At 43.7% G+C, this 12,541-nt stretch overlaps 1 protein-coding gene across 2 annotated transcripts in view; it reads left to right on the top strand.

Annotated features, from left to right (window-relative positions):
- The window catches only part of LOC122564755 (uncharacterized), a 94,493-nt gene that overhangs the window by 64,492 nt on the left and 17,460 nt on the right, over positions 1-12,541 (top strand). For both annotated transcript variants that reach the window (XM_043719922.2, XM_043719923.2), the window contains 3 exons: positions 4,785-4,981; positions 7,641-7,719; positions 10,731-10,909. In XM_043719922.2, coding sequence (XP_043575857.2) covers positions 4,785-4,981; positions 7,641-7,719; positions 10,731-10,909 — 455 coding nt within the window. The remainder of the gene's footprint in view (positions 1-4,784; positions 4,982-7,640; positions 7,720-10,730; positions 10,910-12,541) is intronic.

The following is a 12,541-nucleotide window of genomic DNA, read 5'->3' as shown; positions in this document are numbered from 1 at the left end:
GTACCAGCCTCCACCATTTCCTCTGGCAGCTTATTCCATACCCGTACCACCCTCTGTGTGAAAAAGTTGCCCCTTAGGTCTCCTTTATATCTTTCCTGTCTCACCCTAAACCTATGCCCACTAGTTCTGGACTCCCCGACCCTATCATATTGACCAGAATGAATGGTTAAAGCATGCCAATAGCTATTTGCTAATGAACGAACGAACATTTGCTAATGAACACAGGCCTCTAGTGTCTAAGTGCACAGAATTTATGTTGGACCAGCTTAGGGATTGCGTTTTGGTAAAACAAACAAGGACAGGACTTATGCAATTACGAATAGGGCCTTAGATAGTGCTGTAAAACAGAGAGACCTATGGGTTCATGTGCAGAATTCTTCAATAGACAGTGTGGTTAAGAAGGCGTTTAGCATGCTTGTCTTTGAGTATAGGAGTTGGGACGTCATGTTGAGGTTGTTCAGGATGTTGATGAGGCCTCTTCTCGAGTACTGTGTGCAGTTCTGGTTGCCCGGTTATAGAAAGGATATTGGTAAGCTGGAGAGGGTTCAGGAGAGATTAATCTGGATGTTGCTAGGAATGGACAGTTTGAGTTAAAAAGAAAGGCTGAATGGGCTGGGACTGTTTTCACTGGAGCGTAAAAAGTTGAGGGGTGACTTTATTGAGTTTTATAAAATAATGAGGGGCATAGATAAGGTGAGTCGCCGGTGTCTTTTCCCTAGAGCAGGGGATTTCAAAACTAGAGGCATATTTTTAAGGTAAGAGGAGAAAGATTTAAAAAGGGCATGAAGGACAACTTTTTTTACACAGAGTAGTTCATGTAGTGGTGAGGCTGCAGAAGGATCTATACAGTTTGGAGGAGTGGTCCAGGAAATGGCTGATGGAATTCAATATGAGCAAATGCGAGGTCTTGGACTTTGGAAATAAGTATAGAAGCATGGATTACTTTCTAAACGGTGAGAAAATTCGTAAAGCCAAAGTACAGAGGGATCTGGGAGTGCTAGTTGAGGATTCTCTAAAGGTAAACATGCAGGTTGAGTCCGTGATTAAGAAAGCGAATGCAATGTTGTCAATTATCTCAAGAGGGTTGGAATATAAAAGCACTGTTGTGCTACTGAGACTTTATAAAGCTCTGGTTAGGCCCCATTTGGAGTACTGTGTCCAGTTTTGGTCCCCACACCTCAGGAAGGACATACTGGCACTGGAGCGTGTCCAGCGGAGATTCACACGGATGATCCCTGGAATGGTAGGTCTAACCTATGAGGAACGGCTGAGGATCCTGGGATTTTATTCATTGGAGTTTAGAAGATTAAGGGGAGATCTAATAGAAACTTACAAGATAATATATGGCTTGGAGAGGGTGGACGCTAGGAAATTGTTTCCGTTAGGCGAGGAGACTAGGACCTGTGGACACAGCCTTAGAATTAGAGGGGGTAAATTCATACCAGAAATGCAGAGACATTTCTTCAGCCAGAGAATTCCACAGTCAGGTGGGCCTGTGGAATTCATTGCCACAGAGTGCAGTGGAGGCTGGGACGCTAAATGTCTTCAAGGCAGAAATTGATAAATTCTTGATGTCACAAGGAATTAAGGGCTACGGGGAGAATGCGGATAAGTGGAGTTGAAATGCCCAACAGCCATGATTGAATGGCGGAGTGGACTCGATGGGCCGAATGGCCTGTCTTCCGCTCCTATGTCTTATGGTCTTATGGTCTTATGTGTGGAATGAACTTCCAGAGGAACAGGTAGATGCAGGTACAGTTACAGTACTTAGAAGACATTTAGATGAGTACATGAAGAAAAAATGTTTGGAGGAATATGAGTGAAGTGCAGGCAGGTTGGACTAGATTATGGTTGGCCCGGATTGGTTGGATGGAAGGGTCTGTTTCCGTGCTGTATAACCCTATGACTTAAAAGCTGAAATTATGAAACACAATGTCTCAGATTCACTGAGCATTGAACGCAGCCTTATCTATGCTTCCAGCTGGCTTTAAAAGATTACTGTGTAAAATTTAGTAATATGTTGAGGTTAACAAAAAATTCTAAATTTAAACTGTGCGGGATGTATTAACTTTGCATCTGAGATGAGCTTCATCAGATTTAATTTATCTATTTATTTTCAAGTGTTGGGCTAATTCGCAAATGAGCTGATGGCATGCTTGAATCTTTCATGTGCAGTCTTTGATTCTGGCATTTGAATCCATCAGCATGTGGAAAACAAGCAGTGGGCTAAGCTCTATCTTAAATAGTGTTAATGATCTACTGGCTTTGCCTTGGAGACTTGCCAAAAGGCTCAGGTGCCTCACTCTGTGAAGGAACATTCACTCCCGATGGTCCTCATAATAAAACTAAAGCATTTCTCACGAATGTAATCTCAATTTCACATTACTTAGGGAGACATTAGGGCAGTTTGGTCAAAGAATTTGATGTTTAGGATCAGAGGATTTTAAAAAGATAATTGAGGAATACCGACTGATTTACTTTCTCTAATTTGATTTAATTTGTCTTAATTTGATTTTTCTGCTCATCATCTATGTCAAGAGAAAAACAGTAAGTGATGCCGATGAGTAAGTTTCCAATTTTCAACCAACAGGGCACAGATTGATACAAATACACACATTGTACAGGTACACAGTTTTAACCAGAAAACATAAAAGTTCAGAGGCTTTATTGTATTTAATTCTTTTGAAAGATTTTCTTGGTTATTCTCCTTTAGTCTAGCATCACGGTCATATTCATAGAGTCATAGAGATGTACAGCACGGAAACAGACCCTTCAGTCCAATTCACCCATGCCGACCAGATATCCCATACCAAGCTAATCCCACCTGCCAGCACCCACCCCATATCCCTCCAAACTCTTCCTAATCATATATCTATCCTGATGCCTTTTAAATGTTGCAATTGTACCAGCCTCCATCACTTCCTCTGGCAGCTCATTCCATACACATCCCACCCTCTGCGTGAAAACATTACCCCTTAGGTCTCTTTTATATCTTTACCCTCTCGCTCTAAACTGATGCCGTCTAGTTCTGGACTCCACACCCCAGGGAAGAGACTTTGCCTATTTACCCTATTCATGCCCCTCATGATTTTATAAACCTCCATAAGGTTACCCATCAGCTACCAACGCTTCAGGGAAAACAGCCCCAGCCTGTTCAGCCTCCCCCAATAGCTCAAATCCTCCAACCCTAGCAACATTTTTGTAAATCTTTTCTGAACCCTTTCAAGTTTCACAACATCCTTCCGATAGGAAGGATACCAGAACTGAACGCAATATTCTAAAAGACGCCTAACCAATGTTTTGTACAGATGCTACATGTCCTCCCAACTCTCATACTCAATAGCAGTTATTTGAAGTTGGAGAACTCAATATTAAGTCCTCTGGGCTGACAGAGCAGGCTCAGAGTGTTTGTTGGGGATGATGTCAAAAGGACTTTATTTTTGGGTTTAAAAGAGTAGAGGGGGCTTTACCCTGTATTTGACCCTGTCCTAGGAGTGTTTTATGAGGATGATGTTGAGGGAACTTTACTTTGTTAAAAGAGTAGAGGAAGTCTTAATCCGTATCTTCCCTTGTGCTGTCCCTGCCCTGGGAGTGCTTGATGGGGACAGTGTCAAGAGAACTTTACTTTCCATTTACTTTCAGTTTAAAACAGAAGAGGGAAGTTTACTCAATATTTAACCCCTTGCTGTCCCTGTCCTGCAAGTATTGATGGCAAGGCAACTTTACTTGGTTTAAAAGAGTTGGGGAAACCTTACCTTTAGTTTGAAAGTGTAGAGAGAGCTCTACTCTGTATTTAACTCTGTGCTGTCCATGTCCTGGGAGCATTTGAAGGGGATGGTGTTGAGTAAACTTCACTTTCCATTTATTTCTAGTTTAAAAGAGAACTTTAGTTTCAGATGAAAAGGAGCGAGTGAGGTCAGGCTGAGTGGGGCCAGTCAGGAAGGTGAGAGTTGGGTTGGTGTACTCCAGGAAAGGTGTCCCGCAGTAGGTGTCCTGCTGGAAGCCTGCTGAGGTACATACTCTTCACCCTGTGGAGGTGAGAAGAGGTCTTTTTTGTGCTCTTAATTGAACACTAAAGGCTTTCTGGTAACCACTGTCTGGTTTGGCCACTCAACACATTTTCACATCACTGGCGAGATGTCAAGGCAGCAGCAAGGCATGACCAGTCTGTGTACTCCCCACCCCACCCAGTATCTCCACCTCTTAATTCTGAGAAATCCCAGCCAGAGGTTCTGTTTTATTTTATCGTGTCTTTAGATAGATCTTCATCTGAAAGACCACTGATCTACAGAGTTGCCTGAATGTGTTGGGGAGGCCCTCTTGTGGTGCAGTGATAGTGTCCCTATGAGGGAAGACTGGGAAGCCTGTGTTCAAGTCCCACCTCCTCTAGAGGTGTGTAATACCATATATAGTACAGAAGGAGGTCATTTAGTCTATCATTAGTTTTCTCTTTCTCTTTTTGTCTGCTGGCCTGCAGTGCTTTCCAGCACTTTTTACTTCAACTTTCCTTTCAATGCTTCAACGTTCAAAATATTAAATGTTTGATCTGCGTGGAGAATCTTTGACAGTGAAGCCTGAGTTAGCTCCGACTATGTAACGTAACATGAATCCTGACCATGATCTTGGGGGAGGTTGGGATAACGGCCCGCAGACGCGTCTGATGTTAACCCCACCTCATCTTGATTCCCATATTTTGGGTATGTGTTTGTGTATGTGTGTGTGTGTGTGAGAGAGAGAGAGAGAGAGAGAGAGAGACATCTCTGTTCTGACCTCTCCTGATGCAGATCACAACCCTGGAGAAGATGATGGCAGACGGAGACACTGGAGGAAGCAAAAATGCCTGCTTTGCACTGAGTTGCCTGGCAACGGACAAAGATGGCCACGCTCATATCCTGAAGAACCCCATCTTCCCAGAAATACTCAACACCTTGTGCACCCTATTGGAATCCAAAGAGCAGGAGTCAGCTTGGTTCGCTGCCATGTTCGTAAGCCTAAAGGAAGTGTACAACTTGTGGGCTGATAGTTCATTGGATGATGGTCATGTAATAAATATACTTTTTTGCTAGGAAGAATGATGAGCAATTCTGTGTTGCTTCAACATAAGGTGCTTCAGTTTTGCAGACATGAATTCAGTGGTTTATTGGTGGGTTGACATATGCCAATGCACTCTTAATTCACTGCGAACAGTAAATGCAATGAAGCCCATTAAAAAATTGTTCAAGTAGCCAATATACTTTGAAATTTTTAAAATTCTATTCAAATTTGTTTTGATGTTTGGTTTTCAGTGCAACTCTATTTAGAATCCCAAATTAATGCTTCAGGAATCGTTGGGACGGGTAAGAACAGGTAGTTCTTCTATAATGCGATGGTTGTGTTCTTGTGCAACCCTGTGTTATAGAAAAATCGCACTTTAGAAATAGCGCTTAAAGTGTCGGTGATGTAATCGCATTACTGCCAACATTCATTTTAAAAGTTCGTGTTTTAGAAAGTGTCCCAGTTCGTCAATCATTAGATTAGATTAGATTAGATTACTTACAGTGTGGAAACAGGCCCTTCACCCCAACAAGTCCACACCGAACCGCAACCCACCCAGACCCATTCCCCTACATTTACCCCTTCACCTAACACTACGGACAATTTAGCATGGCCAATTCACCTAACTTGCACATTTCTGGATTGTGGGAGGAAACCGGAGCACCCAGAGGAAACCCACGCAGACACGGGGAGGATGTGCAAACTCCACACAGACAGTCGCCTGAGATTGTTATAGTGAATTTGTGTTAACGAAATGTGTGTTATAGCAGAATGACCTGAACTCTTATTTGTCTTTATCAATGGCTATCTCTCACAGGGAAGGGTGATTAGGATTAGGGTTAGACTCCATGGGACTGAAAATGAGACTGATTCAGTATCTATAGACATCTGATAAAATATTGAGACCTTTCCTCCTTACTCCCGCTGGTTTGGTCCAGAATACTGATCTTCCAGGAGTTGATGTCAACATTGCAATTCTTCATGTTGGCTTTCAGTGTATCCTTGATGCATTTCTTCTGTCCTTCTCTGGTGGGTCTCCTCTGACTGGACTCAGAGAAGGTGCTCTGCTTTCAGAGTATGGTACTTAATGAACGAGCTATATAATCAAACTAACAACGCAGTTACACTCGTCCAACAGGTCTGGAATGAAGAGGAAGTCCTGAGTGACCTCCAGCATTTTCACAATCCTCAAGGAAGGTGTGGGTCCTGTGACTAGGATTACAGCAGGAAATCCCTGCTCCTTGCTTCAGGAAAGATCATTACCAGATCTCTTCTGAACTGACTCCTTACCGCACTGAACACCTGTAAACTCAACTGAAGTCAAATAAATGGTGGAGATCACAGTGGGTCAGGCAGCATCAGTGAAGAGAGCGCAAGCTAACGTTTCAAGTCTAGATGACTCTTCATCAGAGCTCCCCAATCACAAAGTGGGTTTAAATTATCATGATACACAGCCGACATTTTATTTACAACTTAAGCTAATTATACAATGAAGAAGACACCCCTTTGGCCCATTGAATCTATACTGTCAAAGCCACATTAAATGTGCTTCTAGTCTCACTTTACAGCACTAAGATTTATGATTCTGATGCAAAGCTTATTTTTTTTAAGATTAGGTTACTTACAGTGTGGAAACAGGCCCTTCGGCCCAACAAGTCCACACCGACCCATCACTCACCCAGACCCATTCCCCTACACCTAACACTACAGGCAATTTAGCATGCACATTTTTTGGACTGTTGGGAGGAAACCGGAGCACCCGGAGGAAATCCACACAGGCACGGGGAGAATGTGCAAACTCCACACAGTCGCCTGAGGCGGGAATTGAACCCGGGTCTCTGGCACTGTGAGGCAGCAGTGCTAACCACTGTGCCACCGTGCCACCCAAAATCTGAGTAGGTGTAGTAGTGTGACGTTTAACTATAATGAGACATTAGCGAAAAAACTGGGTTTTTTCACTGTATCTCTTGATGAGCACTCTATTATCTTGATGGAAACAGTAACGCTATTGCAGCATAGATCACCATGGCAGAGAAAAGGGAGGGTTGTCATTGCTCCATTCCCCAGCCATGCCTTCACATAGAGCATTATCACTGTTTATTTGCCAGGCGTGCTAATCTTCACTAACATTGCAGAAGACAACCTGTGGGTGGCATGGTGGCACAGTGGTTAGCACTGCTGCCTCACAGCGCCAGAGACCCGGGTTCAATTCCCGCCTCGGGTAACTGTCTGTGTGGAGTTTGCACATTCTCCCCGTGTCTGCGTGGGTTTCCTCCAGGTGCTCTGGTTTCCTCCCTCAATCCAAAAATGTGCTGGTTAGGTGAATTGGCCGTGCTAAATTGCCTGTAGCGTTAGGTGTAGGGGAATGGATCGGGGTGGGTTGCGCTTTGGTGACTTGTTGGGCCGAAGGGCCTGTTTTCATACTGTAAGTAATCTAATCTAATCTAAGTACAAGGGCGACGCATTTGAGCCAAATGATATTGCTGACCTGCTGTCCTAGCTTGTAAAGGAAGCAAGCAAATATTTCTCAAGGCACCAGTAGCAGTGACTCAGTATTGGACTATTTGATGAGGAATGTCATTTTAATATTGTTTTGTACTTTGCAGGACACTGAAAGTATTAGGCAGCCATCCAAAGGGAGTTGTGAAACTGAGAGAGCATCCCAAAATATCAGCACTGTTAAAGGTAAGTAATGGTCAGCATACCAAAAGAGAAAATGCTGGAGAATCTCAGCAGGTCTGGCAGCATCTGTAAGGAGCGAAAAGAGCTGACGTTTCGCGTCTAACTGACCCTTTGTCAAAGCTAAAAGAAGGGAAATAGGGAGGTATTTATACTGGTCAGCATAGCCTGGCAACATAGAAGCACAAAACATCACAGAAATGTAATTGTGAGGCTGAGCAGGAGCAATTCAGCAACTTATTTCAAGTGATACCGTCACATCATTTAGGAATTCTCAGTGAGTTGCACAGACATGTAAAGTTCAGGTTTCAGTCTCCAGTTTGTGCTGAATGAACAGATCACAGCTCACGCCGTGTTCAATGTGTGACAGTTGGCTTCATAGCTCCTGTATCGGCGAACAGCGAATCCACCACAGTTCCCTCACACGATTACTCTCTGCCCGGGGATTCCTGTTGGAAAGGGACTGATGAGGATGTAGGATAACTGTGATATCTGGCTTAGCTCCATCATCCTCCTGTGTGCGTTGGTCAGAAAATTTGCTCCTTTCACTTGTACTTAAATGCCACTTTGTGTGAATGACCAGAAAGGATCCAGTTCTTGTGGAACTATATCCCAGTTAGGAATCAATGTGGAAAGGGAGAAAGCTGGGAAAGAAAACAAAATTAAAGATTTTTGTGACTCAATTATAGGATTGTAACAAAGTATAAGGGCAACAAATCTGAGTTTGTCCCTATCTTGTGATGTAATTACAACCTTGATGCTGTGGTCTTGCTGATGATGGATAACTAGTTCACTGCTTCTGTAGATTTACTGGAAAGGGATTACATACTGGTGGGGATAAACCTCATCTCTCTCCACCTTTTCAAAGCTCCTTAAACCCATTCTTTTATTAGGCTTTTATTCAATTGTCCTAAAGCCTTTGCAGTACAATATTGCTGTCATGTTGCTTCTGTGAAGTATTTTGCTGTACTATAGATGTTAATTTAATTTATTCTTTCATGGGACATGAATGTCACAGGTTAGGCCAACATTTATTGCCCTTCCTTAACTGCCCAGCAGAGAATTGGAGTCAACTGTGTTGATGTAGGTCTGGAGTCACACACAAGCTGTAAAGGATGGTAGATTTCACCACCCCTCCCCCCTCCCTCCCCCAGCCGACCCCAGTGGACATTAAGATGGATTTTTACCAACAATGATCACTGTTAGATTAGACTCTTAATTCCAGATTTTATTTTTTGAAAAATTCAAAGTTCACCATCTGCCATGGTCAGATTCAAACCCATTTTCCCCAGAGGATTGGACTGGAGTTCTGGATCATTATTCCAACAATATTACCACTACCTCATTTATTTTCCTGAATGTTAATGCTGGACAAATGCAGTTGTTAGTATTGTGATTAATCTGTGCTCTGTCAAATTCCCTTCATGCCACTGTTCATGATGTCGTTCTCTGAAACTGGATTCTTAAATTCAAAGAAAATGGTCCTCAGACACTTGTCTCACACACTGCAGATTCTGTCTGAGGATCCCTCTGCTTTAATACGCCAATTGATAGTTAGCTGAAAATAACTTCAATGGTCTTAAAAGATGCAAAGTATTTCCACTCCATTTTACCTTATCACATTTTGTAATTATTTGGTTTCAAAATTATTTTCCAGCTTTCAACACGGCAAAGCAGAGGACAGATCTTTCATTGTTCTCTCCAGTCTGGCTGTCGATGAAATGTAAAGTGTGAATGTTATTTGAATAAAGAGATTAAACGTAATGTTTTAACTCAAATTTGGTCCAATGAGAACTGACGGCACTAGCAGCTCAGTTGATGAATTTCCTTGCAGGCGGTGGTTATTTGTGCAGTAACACTAGGGGGAGCACTTCCTGCTCAAGCACAAGTTGAAGTTCCTCAGATGCTGCCTGAAATGCTGTGCTTTTCCAGCACCACTCTAATCGAGACTCTGGTTTCCAGCATCTGCAGTCTTTGTTTTTACCAAGTTGAAGTGTCAGGGCTGGATTTTCATGGGATGGGGCGGACTTAATTACACCCCAGTCCCAATATTTAGGATTCCTGATCAACCACCTAACACAGCCAACCCTAGTAATTTTCACCAGCAAGGGATAAGGGTGTGAATGGTGACTCTGTCCAATCTGACCTCTTCCATTTCAGAAGAAGGCATCACGTATGATAACATCCCTGCTGTGCAGAAAGAGGTTATTTGGCCTCTGCACTGACCCTCTGAAAAGCATCCCACCCAAACCTACTGCCTTACCCTATCCAAGTGACTCTGCATTTCCCATGGCTAATCCACCTAGCCTACACATCCCTGGATACTATGCGGCAACTTAACATGACCAATCCACCCATCCTCCGCGATCCACCTAACCGTTGGACTGTGGGAGGAAACCAGAGCCTCTGCACAGACATGGGGAGAGCGTGAAAACTCCACACAGATTGTCGCCCGTGGGTGAAATCAAACCAGTGTCCCTGGCATTGTGAGGCAGCAGTGTTCATCAACGTGCCATCTCATTGTCAGATATTATATACCTCAGACATGGGCTTTGAGTGAAAACATTGGTGCTGAGCATCTGATGGCCAGGATGTGAAACTACTTGCTTTCCTATTCTATGATTAAAATGTCCATTATTTTATTCTATAAGAGATGGTCATCCTAAGGAGCGGATGTGCAGAGGGATTGGGAGGGATTAGTTGTTCCAGCCCCCTCTTTGCATTCCTGCTCCTTCTTCCTTTTCCAGAACGATTGCAGAGAGGTTCTTTCTTTCATCCAAGCGGAAATTGGTCCCTTTTATCGGGAAAATGCCCCGACAGTGGGACATGATCGGGGAATCAGTCTGTCACAGCTTCACCCAGTGTAACCAATGCCCTCCTGCTGTGATCCTCTGGCAGAATTTTGCCCTTACTCCTTGGGCTCAAACTGTGCAACCATGACCTTACTTAAAAAGTCACAGAGAGTTGGAAGTTATGTATCCTCGAACACTGACTTGCATTCTGTTCTATCTGGACAGACTGTGGCCTGCTCTCCCACCGCTGGCAAGGAGCTACTGGAGGAAGTGGACTTCACCCTGAGGAAGTTGCAGCCTCTTTCCAAGCCTTCTCCTCCCCGTGTCGACATGCTTAATATCAATTCAATTGAAATCACTTGGAGCCGCCTTATACTGGACAGTGGGCTGGAGGTGACATACAGGTAAGCACATAGTTCTCGATCCATGACAGCAATCACCCTAAACTAGTTCAGACATGGTGCGGAATGGAGCCCCTGTATGATGGAAGGAGCAATGCTCAGTGTGAATTTTATATTTGTACATCATTATTACTCCTGCTAACATCTTACTGCTGTCTCCTGAGGTTCCAACTTAACAGTAATGAACTTAGTTTTTATTCCTCTTTTGGAATAAAAGTTACAATCTGGGTATAGCTGAGATATTTGAGATTGGGACACTCCTTGCATTTCAACTTGAGTTTTTCTAAATTTGTTGTGTGAGCTATGTACAACCTGAGAACTCATTGACAGCAGCGATTCTGCGTTCAGTAGAAAAATACTTTCATTTTGCCAGGACCTAACAAATAAACCTTCCAAATTGTTCTCACTTTCATTCTTTGCAAAGATCTTGAAATCAGTGACCAGTCCAGTTGAGTATGACTCCACTTTTATTGTTCAGCCACCTTTAGGAGGGACGCGAAAGAACTGCATTTCAAAAGCACCTTTCACAATTTTTCCTTATTCTCTTTTGTGATGTATCTGCTGCCCTTCTCATTTGAGATAGAAGTGTTTATGGTTTGGAAGGTGCAATCTAAAGGTCTTTGGCAAATTTCTGCAGTGCATTGTGTAGTTAGTGCATGCTGCTATGACTGAGTCTTGGTGGTAGAGGGAGTGGATGTTTGTGGATGTGTTGCGGATGTGTTGCCAATCAAACGGACTGCTTTATCCTGGATGGTGTCAACCTTCTTGACTGTTGGAGCTGCAACAATCCAGGGGAGAATTCCATCACCCTCCTGACTTCTGCCAGGCTTTGGGGAGTTAGGAGTTAAGTTACTCGCTGTAGTATTCCTAGCCTCTGACCTGCTGTGTTTATGTGGTGAGTCCAGTTGAGGGTTTGGTCAATGTTAACCCCCAGGACGTTGATATTGGGGGATTCAGTGATAGTTAGATTATCTCTTATTGGCGAGGGTCATTGCCTGGCATTTGTATGGCACAAATGTCATTTACCAAGCCTAGATATTGTCCAGACTTTGTTGCATTTGAACATGAATTGCTTCAGTATCTGAGGAGTTATGAATGGTGCTGAAAATTGGGCAATCATTGGTAAGCATCCCCATTTAGATTAGATTAGATTACTTAGTGTGGAAACAGGCCCTTCGGCCCAACAAGTCCACACCGACCCGCCAAAGCACAACCCACCCAGACCCATTCCCCTACATTTACCCCTTCACCTAACACTACGGGCAATTTAGCATGCACATTTTTGGACTTGTGGGAGGAAACTGGAGCACTCGGAGGAATCCTACGCAGACACGGGGAGAATGTGCAAACACCACACAGACAGTTGCCGGAGGTGGGAATTGAACCCGGGTTTCTGACCTTAAGGAGGGAAGGTTGTGGTTGAAGCAGCTGAAAATGTTTGGGCCTGGGGCACTGCACGAGGAATTCCTCGAGAGATGTCCAGGAGTTGAGATGACTGACCTCCAACAGCCAAAACCAGTGGCTTAGTGGTGAGCACTGCTGCCTCACAGCTCCAGGGACTTGGTTCGATTCCAGTCTCTGGCAACCGTCTTTGTGGAGTTTGCACATCTCCCTTGTCTGCGTGGGTTTCCTCTG

The sequence above is a fragment of the Chiloscyllium plagiosum genome, unplaced genomic scaffold (assembly GCF_037043375.1).
Source record: "Chiloscyllium plagiosum isolate Xiang-an unplaced genomic scaffold, Cpla_swu_hap1 HiC_scaffold_21, whole genome shotgun sequence".
Taxonomy (NCBI): Eukaryota; Metazoa; Chordata; class Chondrichthyes; order Orectolobiformes; family Hemiscylliidae; genus Chiloscyllium; species Chiloscyllium plagiosum.
Note: the sequence above shows the minus strand (reverse complement) of the source record. Positions and strands in the feature narration are given on the sequence as shown.